The sequence below is a fragment of the Dipodomys ordii genome, unplaced genomic scaffold (assembly GCF_000151885.1).
Source record: "Dipodomys ordii isolate 6190 unplaced genomic scaffold, Dord_2.0 Scaffold196, whole genome shotgun sequence".
Classification (NCBI taxonomy): Eukaryota; Metazoa; Chordata; class Mammalia; order Rodentia; family Heteromyidae; genus Dipodomys; species Dipodomys ordii.
Window position 1 is genome coordinate 959,833 of NW_012267412.1, and position 17,855 is coordinate 977,687.

A 17,855-nucleotide genomic window follows, 5' to 3' on the forward strand; every position below is an offset into this window, starting at 1 on the left:
AATTGCATGGGCAGGATAATGCGTACATTTCTTACCAAGCATTGCAGCCTCCTCCTTTGTTTACCCTTCCCATCCCTTCCCAGCCTCCCCCCTCCCCCAGGTTTGGATATTTCTGTAACTAGATACAGTTTAGGTAAAACAGAAGAGGTCAGTTTTCCTAGTGTTTCTTCCACATGCAACTTCTGGTTTGCATCCAAGAACATTAAAACGTGTTCTTACTATTCCATTTCATTCTTGTCCTGTTTTTCCAGCTTTCTTCTGACCACAGAATTGCTTATAAGGCTAATATTTTCTCCTATTATAAAGGGTCTTGTTGCAGAAGCCTTGGACATTTTTTTGGTCTCTCATACATACTTACCTTCTGCATGATGCCCTTTTCATAGTAGTAGCGTAGAGAACGGCTCAGCTTGTCATAGTTCATGGCTGGCCGATTTTTCTGGATACCCCAACGTCGAGCAACCTGAAGAGACAAGGAAGCTAAGAATAATAGAAACACATTCCCTAGGCCTGCAGTTTTTTTCCATCCCAGGAATGCCAAATGTTGTATTCGGACTACTTTTGGCCAATGATCCATTTCTCTTATCTGGAAGGGAAAACATTTAATTCCCTCAAGACCCAACACTGAACAAAGGTGATGATTCAGTCACATGTTAGGAGGTATATATAACAGGAGGGTAGAAGAACCTAAGTACTTTAAGATAGTAGAGGGCTTGGCTACTATCCCAGAGGACTCGGGCTCCCAACTATTTCTCCACATATGAATTATTGACCAATACTCATGGACCATTAACATGTTGCCATTAAGTGCTATGGTTTCTGTAGCAGTCAATAAGGAATAATTAGAACGGTCATTCCTGAAACATTAGAAACACACTAGTGAGTTGCTAATGGGCCAGCGGAGCAAAAGTTCAATTCTAATAAGATTGTAGAGGGGCTGGGAGATGTTTACTTATTGCAGCTCATAGACTAAGGGGCAATCAGATCATTTCAGCCTACTGCCATCCAAATCCCCTGCTCCCAGCAGATTTGTAGAATGGACCTTAAAGCACATAGCACCATTATCCACTTAATGAAAAATTAACAGGGCTTCCCATACAGTTCTGAAGTACATTATATCCAACTCCGTCCACGCAAGGTAGTGATGGGGAGATACAATTGGAGCTTTGGGCAAAGAAGCCTTACAGCCATACAACAAGGAACCTTTCTCATAGACTCTACCCCATTATCGGGGTAGCCAAAAAATTTGTTCTCAAGCATCTCAATTGTCAAAATCCTACTTATGAAGGTGTCTACAAGGAAGCAGAATAACAACCCTGGAAACGTGGGTTTTCTGTCTTTAAATGTCTGCAAACTGAGACTCATATTCTGAACATTTTTGGACTTTTCCAAAACCTTTTTGTTTTGGAGACAAGGTCTCACTATATAATCCTGGCTGGCCTCAAACTTACAATGCCCCTGCCGCAGTGCCCCAATTATTGTAATTATATGCAGGTGTGTATCACAACACTCAACTCCCTTGATTTTTAAAAAAAAATTTGTTTACTGTTATTAGAAAGGCGATGTACAGAGGGGCTATAGTTACATAAGTCAGCTAAAGAGTGAATTTCTGTTTTTGGGTTTCGGGTTTGTTTTGTTTGTGGTTTTTGTTTTTGTTTTGGGGCTTGAACTCTGGGTATGGGTGCTATCCCTGAGCTTTTATATGCTCAAGGTGAGTGCTCGATCACTTGAGCCACAGCTCTAGTTCTGGCCCTTTTTGTAGTTTACTGTGGATAAGGGTTTTATGGACTTGCTTGCCTGGGCTGGCTTTGAGCCACAATCCTCAGATCTCAACCTCCTGAGTAGTTAGGATTACAACACCTGCCAAAAGTACATTTCTTTTTGGACAATGTCACCCTTTCCCTCACTCTCTCCTAGTTTTTCCCTCCTGTCTCTATCTTGATTTTTTTTTAAGCTAAAAGTTCAACATAGAATAAGAAAGAGAAAAAAACATTTCATGAAGTTTTCCCTTAAAATACGTGGGCAGAATAAAAAATATTTTCTAAATTCAGAATGCTAAGCTACTCTTTAATAATACCAGAGATGATCTGATAAGGACCCATCTGTCCTAAATATTGGAAGAATCCAGTATGCCCCAGAGGCTACTCTGTCTTGCAAAAAACCCAGGGAAAGTTCTATTTCTATTTGTTTGCTCCATCCCCATCTGGCACATGCCTGCTTCTAAGTCTTCTTTTTCTTCATATTGCAACTATTCAACTGCCCCCCCCAAAACAAAATGAACCAAAAAATATATCCTTGTTAGAGAAACTTTTTGGGGGGGGGAGGAGCAAGTCATGGGGCTTGAACTTAGGGCCTGTGCACTGTCCCTAAACTTCTTTTTGCGCAAGGCTAGCACTCTACCACTGACCCACAGTGCCACTTCCAGCTTTTTCTATTTATGTGGTACTTGAGGAATTGAACCCAGGGCTTCATGCATGCTAGGCAAGCACTCTACCACCAAGCCACAGCCTGGAGAAATAGTTTAAACTAGAGGAAATTGTAGTAAAAAGGGAAATCTGCTAAATCACTAACGCTAACTTAATTCTGCACTGTTCAAGAGAAATGACCTCCCCCCCAAACTAATTTTTAACTACTACCCACCACAAATCACAAGACAAAATCCCCCCCCCCAAAAAAAAACATTCTCATCATTTAGTGAGTGGTGGGAAAACAATTTTGAATATTCTTTAACTTTCAAGGATGACCTCTTTGCTGTCATTTGCATATGCAATGGTTTACTGGAGAGGTTTGTATATGTACAGATTTCAAAGCAGCTCTGGTAGCCATAGTTACTGACTCATCCTCCAGGGTCTGAGCCCTGTGATTTAGTAAGCCCTCACCAAGCGGCTCCCTCTATAGTAATGCAGGATGCGGCACAGCTCCAGAGCAGCTGGAGACTAGAGAGCTGCCCCTCTTCAGTGCTGTGCAGAGCAGGGTAGAAAAAACTGCCAGCTCCTCTTTCAATTTGCCCATTCGTTACTCAGAGAGCACACATCGTGGAGGCTAAAGCTGAAGGAGTTAACCCAAAAAAATCCACCTATTTCCTCCTCCCTTTTAAACAGAGAGCAGCCACAGCCCAAGGATCAGCTCTCTCTAGCAGCCCATCCTTGAAAACCTCCCATGGCATCAATGATCTGCCACATGTTCAACAAACAACCCTACCCCCAAAATATTCATTAATGCAGATTCACAGTTAAAATGGCTCCAGATTAAAGCCGAGTCAGTCATAATTGAGAGGGTGCTAAGCTGGATGACTATCAAAAGACATTTGATTAGGGGGCCTGCCAAAACGCAGTTCTAAAACCACAATTTCCATGCACAGTGTAATGGATATTATGGATAATTACCCAGAGTGCACTACTCAGCCACACAGCTGCCTACAATTACGTCCCCAACAGCTTCCTCCTCCGCTTCACCCTTCAAGCTCCCCCCCATGACAACTTCTTACAGCTTTTTCCAGGAGTTGGCATCTTCCTGACATTCACAAGAACAGGGCCTTCACAGTTACACAAGGAGTGGAGGGGGAGATGTGAACAAATGTTATGGGTCCTGAGGCAGAAGCACACACAAGAAACCCAGCAGCTCTGGTTTAACAAAGCAGAACAAGAGGAGCCTAGCAGTTTTAGGGACCTCAAAGTAGGGTGAAAAGTAACACTTGCCCGTAAACATGGAGAGGCTCAAGGCCATCAGTGGCCTCATACACGTGACTTGACTGCTTGGCATTTATGAGCATTCTGGGTTAATATTAGTTCCTTTATTAAAGTAAGGAAATAGGGGCCCTCTGCCATCTGTTCATCATTTTCTTTACCACTCATAGGACAGCAGAAGATTCAATAACAGTCTTACAAAGGGTCATAACCAGGTTTACCTGCAGCTGGACAGCCTGTGCTCAGGCCCGAGGCAGTGGCAATAAAGTAATAAAAGCTCCAGTTTGTGAAACAAGATAAATCAATAAGGGCTACCCACACGAAGGACTTACTTTCAAAAAAGCCTCACAGAGTTGAGGCGACATGCTTTCTTCCAGCCTCACATAAACCAGGCTACATGATTAGGAAAGCAGAGAGGTGAAGAATGGATCTACATGGGGTGGGCAGCTCTCCAGTGGGGCTAGAAGCTGAAGACAAGGCTCCTCATCTATACAACTTAGCCAGAAAGAAAACCTTAGGAAAACAGTGGCACCAAACACTGGCTTTGAAGGTAAACTGAGCTTAATTAGAGGTTGCCTATAGTACTTGATGTTGCCGTGGATCCATTTACCTGACTGGGAAAATCATTCATACAATCTTCCTTTGTTGTTCTTTTTACTATTTTTAATAGTCTGCCTTATTCTCCTACCATTACAAGATTCTTCACAGGTTTCCAATCTATACTTTCTCCTTTCCACTCTCAGAACATTTCCTCCTTCTTTCAAAGCAAGTACCCAACTGTTACCTCCTGCTGTTACCCCTGCTGCTGACATGGCCCTGTGGTGATCCCTGAAGGTAAATGAACATCTAAAATTGCCGCCTGTGCTCCAATGCTTTCTAAGAGCATAGTTTCCATTTCAATTACACACACTCAATCCCAAGGTATTTGGGTATCTTTTGATCTGTTAGTTTAGCACACACATGCCTAAGTACAGGCTTCTGAAAGAAGTATATGTCAATTTGGGGAAACAGTTATTTCCTTTCCTCTTATAGAACTTTTTTTTTCCCTTTGTGATGATATTAGGGCTTGAGCTCATAGCATCCATCATGTTCTCTCTCTTGGCTTTTTTACTAAAGGCACTCTACCACTTGAGCCACACTTCCACATCTGGTTTTGTACTGGTTAGTTGAATTTGTCTGCCCAGGATGACTTAGAACCATGATCCTCAGATCTCAGCCTCCTAGCTACTCACTTGTGGATTTTTTTTATAGTCTTGACCAAACAGATCCTAGCTACTACTCCCTTGTAGATATTTTTATATAGTCTCAACCAAATAGAAACTAGAAGCATTCTTTTTTGAAATATGTTATACTGAAAGCATAACTTGATTTTCAGGAAAAATGTTCTTTGTTATGTCTTTTCAGGTGAAGAAATAACACTGATTCTATCCTGGGTCTGTCAATAGTTTTGAGCACAAAAATATAGTAACAATATTTATTTTCCTATCAACAGAATAATGGAGTTTGTATCACTTCTTCAAATACTGATGGTACATAAGATGCTTCAACGAATATTAAGTTCTTAAGATTAACTTTTTGTTTTTGTTTTTTTTTTTTTGGTCCGCCATAGGGCATTTGAACTCAGGGCCTAGGTACTGTCCCTGAGCTGTTTTTTGCTGAAAGCTAGTGCTCTACCACTTTGACCCACAGCACCACTTTTGGATTTCTAGTGGTAAATTGGAGATAAAGAGTCTCATGCATTTTTCTGCCCAGGCTGGTTTTGAACTGTGAGCCTCAGATCTCAGCCTCCTAAGTGGCTAGGATTACAAGTATGAGCCACCCGAGCCCAGCAAGATTAACCAACTTTAATGGTTTTATTTCTCTTGGTCAGAGCCACGTGAAGTAGCAGAAGAGTAGTTGCATTATCAAAATGTCACACCAATGTGTTCCTTTTGTGTCAATGAATACTTGAAAAAGACTTCCCAAGAGGAGAACAGTATTCAGATGTAAGTTTGCATGGTCTCTCACTACCCACTTTCATCAGACCAAACTTATTTTTTTAGTGGCTTGCCCTTTATTTATTCCTATTTTCCCTCCTTTCTTTATCTTTCTTTTGGTGTTAGAGATCAGATGCTTTTTGCACATGGTATCAGCAAGTGCTCTACCACTGAGCTACCCTTTCCCCAGCCCTACTTTTTAATGTGTTCTATAATGAAGCCCTCTGTCAGTCCTTATATTAAAAATTATCCTATTGGCCAGGCCAGAATGAGAGTGACAAGGAAGCGTGTATTTAATGTAGGACAAAGGCTTACAACATAAACATCTAACAACAAACCACATAGACAAATAAAAAATCCACAGAGTGCAGCTTCCTCTGCCTACCTCCTCTGGTTCTATCAGCTTGAACTCCATGCCTCGACCCGTCCAGGCAATGAAGTGGGCATTGGCTGGATCATCAAGAAGGGTGACGAGGAACTGCCACAGCTGGAGGGAGCCCCGTCGCTGATATGGGGGGCCCTCCCGATACAGAGTAGGCTCCTGCTTGACTTTGCCTGTTTGGAAACGAAGACATGTCCATTAACTTAGTCTACAGTTGGGGAGGGAAGAAGGAGGTGTTACTGCTGTGTGATTTAGCTTGGTGAGACAGTGGAGTTCTGACATCACTGAGTATCAAACCTTGGATGAACATCTTACCTTCCAGTCTCTCAGGTACCACACAGGTGTCATCGAAGTATAACCGGGGATCTTTTTCATATGAAAAACCTGAAGGAGTTTAAAGAGAAAGATCACAATGCTTACCAGATCCTCTGTATTGTTGTAAAACTATGGACTGCAAGGCTGAAGCAGAATTCCATCATTTCAAGTTCTAAGACCTACAGCAGTATTTTCAGGGACTTCCAAAGGACTTGTACATCAGGTTCTGATACAATCACCGTGTTTTGCTTAGGATACCATCAATTCCTGCTATCAGAGCCAGAGCTGCAGGAAGCACTGAATCACCCGTAGGTTCCTTCACATCTTGCTTATGCCGTCTGCGTAAGTCAGTGTGGTTGTGACTAAGCCTTACATCTGAAAAGACATCTTGTCTATTTCAGTTGACCTAGATGGATGATTTATTTGATCTGCACATAATCTACCATTTTCTTTGATTTCAACCTTCTCTACAAACTTGTCCAGGTCACCTACATACCTCCTTTGATTATAAAAGAGCATGGAAGGTAAAGAACACTACCCGCCTGAGTCAGTCATGCTTGTAATCCTAGCTGCTCAAGAGGCTGAAATCTGAGAATCACAGCTCAAAGCCAGCCCAAAGGCAGGAAAGTCCATGAAATGCTTATCTCCAATTAACTACCAAAAGAGCTGGAAGTAAAGATGTGACTCAAATGGTATAGAGTGCTAGCCTTGAGTAAAAGAAGCTTAGGGACAGTGCCCAGGCCCTGACTGGTGTGCAAACCAAAGCGGACAACAGACCCTCTGGCTAGGATCCCAAGCTCCCCGCAGCCCAGCCTGTCTCAGAGGATGAGAGCTGCATGGACAGCTCTTTCTCAGATTACTTCTCAGGAAGAGGCCCGACAAGCTACTGTCTAATAAATGAGGCCTCCTTGGGTTTGGGACCCAGTTGATTCACCTGGCTGTAGAGTAAATTATTTGTGTACTGACACCTAGAAGGGGTTAGTTTCCTTAGAAACTAAAAAGAATTTCCAGTGAATCAAAAAATCCCCCGAGTAAAAAAGTTAAGATATGATCCTGCAATTTTCTTTACAACCAGCCCAGATCTACTAGACGCTCAGCAGGACCAGCATTATTTTAAGAGGCCTGAAAAAAACCAGCCCTGCCTGGAGGATATGGAGATTGTTTTGAAGTTTGTATTACTCATCTTTCTCTGCTACTCAACTCTATCAAAGGAGGTCTACTTCACTGGCATTTGTTTATTATTGAATTCACTTTTTGAGATGAGGTACTGTGCTAGAAGAGCAGGTAGTTAGGAGAATATAGATTTAGTTGTTCTCCACTAAAGGAGTCACACAATAAAGGGGAAAGTGGCGCTGTAGCTCAAGTGATAGAGGGCTAGCCTTGAGCTGAAGAGCTGAGGGACAGCGCCCAGGCCCAGAGTTCAAGCCCCACAACCGACCAAAAAAAAAAATTAATTAATTAATTAATTAAAAAATAAAAATAAAGGGGAAAAGAAAGGAGACAAATGTAGTGTGGAAGTTAAAGAGGGTAGCCAGATGGACCTTAATCAACTGTGATTTTTGTTGATGTGGGTGCTAAGTGCCTGGGTACTGTCCCTGAGCTTTTTTGCTTGAAGCTCATACTCTACCACTTTGAACTTCAGTGCCACTTCTAGTTTTCTGGTGGTAAACTGCAGATAAGAGTATCACAGTGAGCCCTGGGAAGGGCTGTTCCAACTAATCCTCAGCTCTCAGCCACTTGAGTAGCTAGGATTATAGGCATGAGCCACTAACTTTATTCCTCTATACTCCAGTTTCCTCATCAGGGAGGACTAAGGAGAGAATAATTCCTATTCATAATGTTGTCACCAGAATTTAATGAGTTAATTATATGGTGTGTTCCATTGATCAATTGCTGTATCTTTACAACTCAGTGCCAAGAATAGCTCCTGGTACTTGAGTGCCTAATAAATGATAGCTTAAAAAAAAACCAAAACCCACAGTAATTGCTGTTGTGATAAGGACTACTAAGCAATTAACTGGAATGTGAGAAGCTCTATTGCACATCCTGTCATGGAATCTGAATTCCTTGAGGATAAAGATCATACACTGTCCTTGAGTTCAGTAAGTCTGCCAGACACATTTGAATATATGAGATTCTGTAATTTCTACTTTAAAATATATATTTAAACAAGACAGGCACCAGTGGCTCACGCGTATAATTCTAGCTACTCAGGAGGATGAGATCTGAGGATTGTAGTTCAAAAGCCAGCCTGGGCAGGAAAGGTCCTGAGACTCTTATCTCCAATTAACCACCAGAAAACTGGTGCTGTGGCTCAAGTGGTAGAGCATGCAGCCTTGAGCTGAAGAGCTCAGGGACAGCACCCAGGCCCAGAGTTCAGGCCATACCACCAACAAAATAAATAAATAAATTTTAAACAAAACAATGTTGCCAGGTACAAGTGACTCACACCTATAACCCTACAACTCAAGAGGCTGAGACCTGAGTATTGTGTTCAAACCCCAGTCTGGCAAGAAAGTCTATGGGACCAAGTTCCAGCCTCAATACTGATTGGCATAAACAACAAATGCTAACTTAAGTAAAGGATTCAGTAACTCCTGATAAATTTGTTTTCAAAGTTGGTGCTAGGCACTGATTTTAACAACAGTAGATATAACTCATATGCTCAATAAGACATTCCAGCCATGATAAAGTAGTAGGAAGGAAACTACTTCAAAGTGTACACACCTGTCAAACTTGCCATCTTTCTCTTTTGAGCTTTTTCTGCCTGAGGTAAGGATAAAACACTCACAGCCTCATGAATTGTGATTAAATCCTCAGTTTGGGTTTTCAAAACTAATCAAATGAAGGCCTGCTATGGGAAGTAAGGGTTTGGGTGCACTTTGTGATTTCTAGTTCACACCACATGTGGTCCTCTAAAACATCTGGAAGATGCTCCTGGTTTAAGTGAATTTTAGTCAGTTGAATTCACACCCAGCAGTTATTTCAGTTGTGGCCACAACCACCTCATCACCCACTCAAATAAGAGCAGCAGGAAGGAAGAACCTGCTTGTGGGATGAAGTAGAAATAAAGGATTCAAAACATTACGCAAGGACTCCAGGTGAACACCAGACAAGCAAAGACTATCTTGGCAATCACAGATGCCAATCAGAAACATTTGTTTTGCTAACAGTTTTCATGGGTGTCTGTGGTCAAGCTCTATGAGGATAGAAAATCCATGCTAGAGCAATTTAGAGCAATTAAAAATGCTGGTCTCTTTCAAGCTAATGTCTTCAGTGTGTGGGGTGGGGGGTGGGGAGGGGGCGGTCAGGGAAAGGGAAGGGAAAGAGTGTGGAAGAAAAATACACACAAACTCATCAGAGAGTCTGTGTATAGTAAGCAACCCAATGCCTTACTAAAAATATTTCCCTAAGAGCATGCTCCTTCCTAAATGTTGTAATTATGCAAAACGTTTTCCTCGCTCTCTTCTCCCACTCCCTCCTTGTTTGCCTGCTGCAGACATCAATTGCTTCTGTAGAAACATCCAGGAACCTGGAAGAGAGCCCCACACAGCTGTTTCTATCACAGATTCACAGCCGCGTCTATCATAGCCAGTGGTCCAGATCTGGACACTCCTCTTTTTAACATCATCTGGCAGATTCCAGTCTTAAAGCTTCTCACCCTGGAATGTCTGATGATCGCACCAGGTGAAAACGGGACATTGCAAGGTTTTCAGACAGGTCCTGATGGTTCACTCCTATACTCCTTGCTACTCAGGAGGCATGGATCTAAAGATTATGGTTCAAAGTCAGCTCAGGCAGAAAAGTCCCTGAGACTCTTTATCTCTAACCAGCAAAAAGCTGGAAGTGGAAGTGTGGCTCAATTGGTAGAGCTCAAGTCTTGAGTAAAAAATCCAAGTGAGAGCACTGAGACCCTGATTTTAAGCCAAATGTCCTCTAAGTGATTCTAAGGAATAGTCAGAGTTGAGAATCTCTGCAGTACAGTGGCATCACATCTACGGGGCTTGAAAAATGGTGTACCAGGCTCTACACCTTGGAACTTCCGATTTTATAGGGCTAAGCTGAGTCCTGAGAATCTGTACTTCCAACAAGTTACTGGTAAAAGCTGATGCCACAGGCTTGGGGAATTCCACTGCCCTAAGATATTTAGGGACAGATGCATTTGGCAGCAAGTAAGATATTTATCTGGGGAAGCTATTCTAATGGGAAAAAAAAAAAAAAAGCCTTCCTGATTACAGTGTTTAGAAGAGAAGTCCAAAACTTACCACATAGCCTACAAAGGTAACTTTTAAGCCCTAGCCTAACTCTTAAGGCCTTTTATATCTCACAAGTTTTATCTTAGTCCTCAATAGGGCTTGTTTTTGTCAAATGAGCTAACAGATTTGCTATTGTCATTCATTCACACAGGAGCTATTCATTCAGTAAATGTTCTTTGCAGTTCTGACAGCTCAATTATCCGCCCCCTATTCTCTGAATCCTCATCAAGTTAATTCTTTTAAGAGATCCCAAATTCTAAATATCTGCGATGATGCACAAAACATCGTGGAAAAAAAACCAGGACCCTCCTCACAAAGTAAAAGAAAAATAGTAGTAAATGCTTCAAAAATGTCATAACCCTGTTAACTCAGAAACTTCGGAAATTTAGCTTCGAGAATTAATTAATCAAGGGGATCTGAAAAGGATTTAATTAGATAAATGCTTATTTCTAATTTTCTAATCACCTGGAAATATCTACATTTTCATTAAGAAGTAATCAGTTAAATGCATACCCATGCAGTGCAGCCACTAGGGAGGAAAGCACAGGAGTATTGGATAGTAGGGCTTACACGGTGTACAGTGTGGAGGGAAGGATACTATGGACTGTCAGGTCCTAAGAGCTAAGCTTCAAATTCTGGCTCTACCTTCCGAGCCATAGGAAGCTTAGCAAATCTCTGAAGCTTAGCAACATCTCTGGTTCTCAAATTATACTAGATAGCTAACAGGAATTTCTATCTTACATGGCTTGTGGGAGGACTAAATGACTTAAAATACATGTGAAACATATTGGAAATTGAATGGCTGTTGTTATTAAAAGAAAAAGCCTATAAAATAACTTAAAATGATTGATATGAAACATTTATATATGCACAAGGAGGGGGAAAAAAACCACAGAAACTGGGTGCCAGTGGCTCACACCTGTAATCCTAGCTATTCAGGAGGCTGAGATCTGAGAGCCACAGTTCAAAGACAGCCTGGGCAGGGAAGTCCATGAAACTCTTATCTCCAATAAACTACTCGGAAAAGGTCAAAGGTAGTGCTGTGGCTCAAGTGGTAGAGTGCTAGCTAGCATTAAACAAAAAGTTGCTCAGGGACAGCGCCCAGGTCAGAGTTCAAGCCCCAGGACTGGCCAATACACACACACACACACACACACACACACACACACTCTCTCTCTCTCTCTCTCTCATTCTCATACACACACACACACACACACACACACACACACACCATTACAGCAACTATATACCAAATGAATGGACTATTTCTGAACAGTGATATTTCGTTTTTATCTGTGCCTGTTGGCATTTTCTAAATTTTGTATAATCAGTATGTATTGCTTATGGTAAGAACATAATAAAAGAAATTCATAGGCTAAACAAAACTAGCTCAAAAACAAGCTCCTCTAGGAAACAGATTCCAGCTCTGTTCTGGCCACTTCCTTGAAATCATATGCTGCAGAACAACTATGCATCTATTTGTTCTAAATTACCCTTACCCCAATTAGGTCAGTGCTAACGAAGGTGAAATCACAGACTCAACTCTGCCCACTGCTCTTGTTCCTAATTAGAGTAAGATTATCTTTGAGACTTGCTCAATTAGCGGGTTTCAAAGGGACTCGGCATAAGAACTTGAACCGACATAATGGCCTTAATATAAAACTATCATCTTTACATACAAATAAACATGAAGATGTAATTAATTCAGGCATGTGGGTAAACTGCCTTATATCCATTCTCATGTTTCTCCTTTGAGATACTTTTAATTTATCCAATTAGCAAACATTTCTTTTGTGTCCACCTATACAGCATTTTGTCCACAAAATACCTCCAAACAGTCACATCAACCTACTTGCTCCATTCCCTACTTCCTTCCACCCATGGGCAGCTCAAAAACTTCCCATCATGGAATACCCAAAACTTATTTGCCATTTTAAAAGTTGAAACCATTCATTATATAATAATTACAATGAAGAGCTGCCCCAAGCTAAAACTTAGAAGCATGTTTAAAAATTATTTGTTTTGGCCAAGTGTGGTGGTATGTCCTTGTAATTCTAGACACTCAAGAGGTAATGATCAGGAGGATGGGGGTTTGAGGTCAATCCCAGGCAAAAAATTACTGAGAACCCCCACCTCAACCAAGTCAGGTGTGGTGATGTATGCCTATAGTTCCAGCTACTGGGAAGAATAGGTAGGAGGGCAATCTAAGGCAAAACTCTAGTTAACAATGATTTAAAACAAAAAAGAGGTGGGAGTATGGTGAAAGTGACAGAGCACTTGTCTAGAAAATTTGGGGCCCTAAGTTAAGTCTAGTACCAATAAACAAATAAAATACTGTTTAGTTTTCTTGTTTTTTGGTCGGCCGTGGGGCTTGAACTCTGGGCCTGGGCGCTGTCCCTCAGCTCTTCAGCTCAAGGCTAGTGTTCTACCACTTGAGCCACAGCGCCACTTCCAGTTTTCTAGTGGTTTATCAGAGATAAGAGTCTCAAGGACTTTCCTGTCCAGACTGGCATTGAACCCTGATCTTCAGATCTCAACCTCCTGAGTAGCTAGAATTGCAGACACGAGCCACCAGCACCCAGCTCTGTTTAGTCTTCTTTAGACAAGGTTTTACTAAGTAGTCCATACTTGACATGAGCTGTGATTTCTGATAAGTACTACTATACTCAGCTTTAATATAGTTTTGTCAAGTGTTCCTTCAAAGCATATCAGACCATCCTCACTGACCTAATTCCCAATTCTAGTGTAGGCTGACATTATTTGGAAATGTGGGAACCAAGTGAGTGAGTTCCTTTTTCCTTCAAATTGTCCTAAAACTCAGGAAGTTCAAGTCACTGCTATGAAAGATGAGGATGAAACCAAGGTAACTGGGCAAAAATGCAAGACTCTACCTGAAAAACAAACTAAAAAAGCAAAAAGTTTGGGGACATGATACAACTGGTAGAGAGCTTGCCTACCAAGTAAGTATGAGGCCCTGAGTCCAAGCTCCAGTACTAGCAATGAAAGAAAAGGAAAGAAAGCAAAGAAAGAAAGAAAAAAAAGATAACCGCTCCTACAGTAGTTAAGATATGCCTCAAAAATCTATGTGCAAAACATCTAAAATTACCATCAGTTAGCTCCATATTTATGAGTTAAGAAACTACATCCTATAATCTCAAATCTCAGTGTACAGACAGTAATTTTAAATTTGAACATCAAAAATCAACCAACCAACCAATCAACCAATCTCAAGCAAATAAATTCCTTACCTTCATGGCTGCTGGAGAAATAGCCCCCTCTCATGTAGGATGACTGGCAGTTAGGCACTTCTGAAAGAGAAACACAGGTGAACTCTCATCAATAATTTCTGAAGCAGCACAGTCATCTTGGTAGGAAAGCCCTTAAACCTTCTCATTTCTCATTTCTGGCTTTGTCCTGAGAAAGAGATACACCCTATAAGCTATGTGGAAATACTATAACCTGGAAAAGAAGATATTCCTTACCAAGAGTCTTGGGAGGAAATAAATGATGCCTCACTCTAACGATTCACAAATCTTACTAATCAGTGAACACCAAATCTCATGACAGAGCTAATGGTAGGGGGAAAATTTTGGTTTTCAAAAATCCTTAGCTTCCCAGCATTAGAATGAGGAAAAAGATGTTTCTTTACATTTTTCTCAACTTATTCTTTTACAGATGAGGGTTACATCCAATTCTGCTACAAGGGGTGGGGCTATTTTCAGATCAAAGGGATTTAAAGATCTGAAATTCTGAAGCCAGGACAAGAACCAGCAGAGGTAAGGATTTGGCAAGCACAATTCCAATTTTTTTTGGGGGGGAGGGGGGTCGTCAGTTGTAGGGCTTGAACTCTGGACGCTGTCCCTGCGCTCTTCAGCTCAAGGCAAGCACTCTACCCCTTTGAGCCAAAGCACCACTTCCAGTTTTCTAGTTTTAGTTAATTGGAGATAAGAATGTCATGGACTTTCCTGCCTGGGCTGGCTTTGAACTATGATCCTCAGATCTCAGTTATAGGCGTGAGGCACCTACACCAGCCACATCTAATTTTTCTGTCATAAAACAGATTTATATCTCCCTCAGCCTACCTTCTCAACCCCTCCCATGACCAGCTTTTTCCAGAATAGAGCAATTTATGTTACTTCAGAGAAAGCCCTGAGCAAATTCTTTTCTATTCCAACTCAAAAACCATTCAAGTTCATCCTATACCAACTTTCCCCATGATCTTAAGAAAAACACCTTTAAAAAAAAGGTTGAAAACCTACCAGCTACCCTCAGATTGCTTTAGCACTAAGGAGAGTAAAAGTTTTTTGTCATTTCTGAAAGGTGAAAAGAAACCAAAAAAAAAAGGCCGAATAGTTTCTAAATGTGTAAGGTGCCAAATTCCAATTCTCCTTTCTCTTAATTGTCCTATTTAATTAATGACCCTGGCCCTCGACTAGACATTATGAAGCAGTGAATGAGTTGGAGGAAAGTTGAGATGGCTTTACCTACTTCAAGTACTGAAGTTTCTAGGCAAGAGGCATCTCCCTAACGAAACAAGTGCTTACACGTTACACCTCCAAGAGACAAGAACTTCTCCAGCTGCAATGGCTGCAAAGACCTGTAAATTCCATGAAGTAAACAAGGAAGGCTTTTCAGCCATATAGTCAGTACCCTGTAACAGCTAGAAAGTATGAGGTGCTTTCTCAGAACCAACTCATTTCCAGCAGAGAACTATGTCTTACACATGGGCTCTTTCTTTTCAATCATACATGGTGTTTTAAGGAGTCTGTTATATTAAGAATCAAAGCCACCGAACAGTACAGGACAAAAGGAATGGCATTCCTTGTGTCCAGAGATAGAATACCAGCATTCTTAAGGCCAGATTCAGTGGTACTTTACACCAATTTGGATGCCTACTGCGCCTCCATCTGCGCTGCTTCTCTCTTTTGTTTTGTATTTAGCTATGCATAAATATGTCTGCTGTAACTAATTCATTTATTCTTGAAGGGCACTTTTCCTTTCACTTCTGGTGGTATTATTGAGGATGGGACCCCATGCTATCCACCAACGTTCATATGCAGTTGGCTGGAGGGAAATCTGACATTACTCCACAAAGCCTCGCAGATAGAAGTCAGTACTGAGCCGAGAGATAGATGAGTGTAAGAATAAAGAAACGAGAACATGATTGAGCCAACCTGAATCAACGCAGTAATCCCGGGGCTCCTGCTTGATTCCCATTGGTGACTGGAACCCATGAGTGGGGGGACCTGGCATCCCAGTGACCCCATGTTCATATAGAGGGTCGTGGTATTCCTGCTTGAATCCCTGAGGGGGTGGGGGAGCTGCAGGGACAATGGGCTCTGACATTTGCCGGTGGTAACTGGGGCGATTATCTCCAGGAACTCCTGACTGAGGAGGGTAGGGGTGGCAGGGTTCAGACAGCTGTCTCTGAAATCTGTAAGAAAACAGAAGTTATACTGTTTAAGGTATAATGAATAAATATGTCCGATGATCAGACTGAACATGAATATGGAAGGCCAAGTAATTGTAACTATCACTAAAATACATATACATTCTTTACTAGTTATTTATTCTGTCACCTGTAGATAGGATTAAAAATTTAAAAGTGAAGAATCTACATTCGTTTTTTTTTTTTTTTTTTTACTTTTGCCAGCCCTGGGGTTTGAACTCGGAGCCTGGGCACTGTCCCTGAACTGCTTTTGCTCAAGGCTAACACTCTACTACCACTTCTGTCTTTTTTTCTGTTTATGTGTACTGAGGAATTGAACCCAGGGTTTCATGAATGCTAGGCAAGCACTCTACCACTAAACCACATTTCCACCCAGAATCTACATTCTTAACCAGTTAGAAGAAAGAAAAAAAATTAAATCTTCAAGTTGCAATCAAAAAGATCCCAAAATTCTAGGAGTAAATGTGTAGGTCAAGTAAGAATAAAATCTTTGCTGAATACTAGCAGTTCATCCTCATAAGCCTAACTGCCCAGGAGGCTGAAACCTGAAGGGTCACCATTCCATGCCAGTCTGAGCAAAAAAGCCCAAGGCTCCATCTATAATCAATCAGGAAAAAGCCAGGCTAAAGATGTGGCTCAAGTAGTAGACCACCAGCCATAAGCAATAAAACCAAGTGATAGAGTGCCTCAGTTGAAGACTCAGTAGTAGTAAAAAAAAATTTTTAAATATTAGAATATTAAAATTGTTTTATGCGGTTAGGTATTGTGGCACATTCCTGTAACATCAATATTCAGTAAGTGGAGGCAGGAGAACCTTGAATTTGAGGCTAGCCTGGACTATATAGGCAAGATCCTATTTAAAAACAAACAAAAAAAAAAAAGAAGGAAGGAAAGGAAAGTAAGGGAAGGAGGGAGGGAGGGAGAAAGAGAAAAGGAAGGAAGGAAGGAAGGAAGGAAGGAAGGAAGGAAGGAAGGAAGGAAGGAAGGAAGGAAAAAAAATTGTTTTCTGAGGAAAGAAAGCCATCTAAAGCAAAAACGTTTAGGGCTTTGAATTTGTTGTTTCACTGAAAATGTTTCTATAAAAGGAAGTATCTTGCCGGGCGCTGGTGGCTCACGCCTGTAATCCTAGCTACTCAGGAGGCTGAGATCTGAGGATCGCGGTTCAAAGCCAGCCCGGGCAGGAGACCTTGAGACTCCTATCTCCAATAAACCACCAGAAAACCGGAAGTGGCGCTGTAGCTCAAGTGGTAGAGCGCTCGCCTTGAGCTGAAGAGCTGAGGGACAGCGCCCAGGCCCAGAGTTCAAGCCCCACGACCGACAAAAAAAAAAAAAGGAAGTATCTTTTCAATCAACTTGACAAGATAATTCTACATTTTATTAATTTCTTTTCCTCTTTTGAGATAGGACTTTGCTATGTAACCCAGGCTGATGACAAATTTTTGATCTTCCTGCCTCTGCCTCCTGAGTGTTGATATTATAAATATATGCTACCACACTCAACTAAAAATATGAAATAATTTTTGTGAAGAAATAATGACCCATTAGGTATCGACACACATTATACAGCTGTAATTAAAAACTTAATACAAAGAAAGAAAAATGGATTGGCAAGTAACAAACTACACAAAGTTAAAAACTGTCAAGTATCAAGAGTATTCCAAAATTTAGTACTTATTCAAGTTAGTATTTCAAACTAGCAGGGGGAAAGGAGGAGTTAGACTGCATTTTACACCACATGCCAAACTCAATTCCATCTGAATTAAAGACTTCAATGTAAAAAGCAAAATTATAATG

The 17,855-nt window shown here is 41.2% G+C and overlaps 1 protein-coding gene across 1 annotated transcript in view; it reads right to left on the minus strand.

The window, feature by feature from the left end:
* Etv5 (ets variant 5) overlaps nucleotides 1-17,855 on the minus strand; it is a 70,488-nt gene that overhangs the window by 5,903 nt on the left and 46,730 nt on the right. The window contains exons 8-12 of the mRNA XM_013034807.1: nucleotides 15,787-16,046; nucleotides 13,861-13,920; nucleotides 6,357-6,425; nucleotides 6,045-6,214; nucleotides 359-460 (exon numbers count right to left, since the gene is read on the minus strand). Of these exons, the coding sequence (XP_012890261.1) occupies nucleotides 359-460; nucleotides 6,045-6,214; nucleotides 6,357-6,425; nucleotides 13,861-13,920; nucleotides 15,787-16,046 (661 nt within the window). The remainder of the gene's footprint in view (nucleotides 1-358; nucleotides 461-6,044; nucleotides 6,215-6,356; nucleotides 6,426-13,860; nucleotides 13,921-15,786; nucleotides 16,047-17,855) is intronic.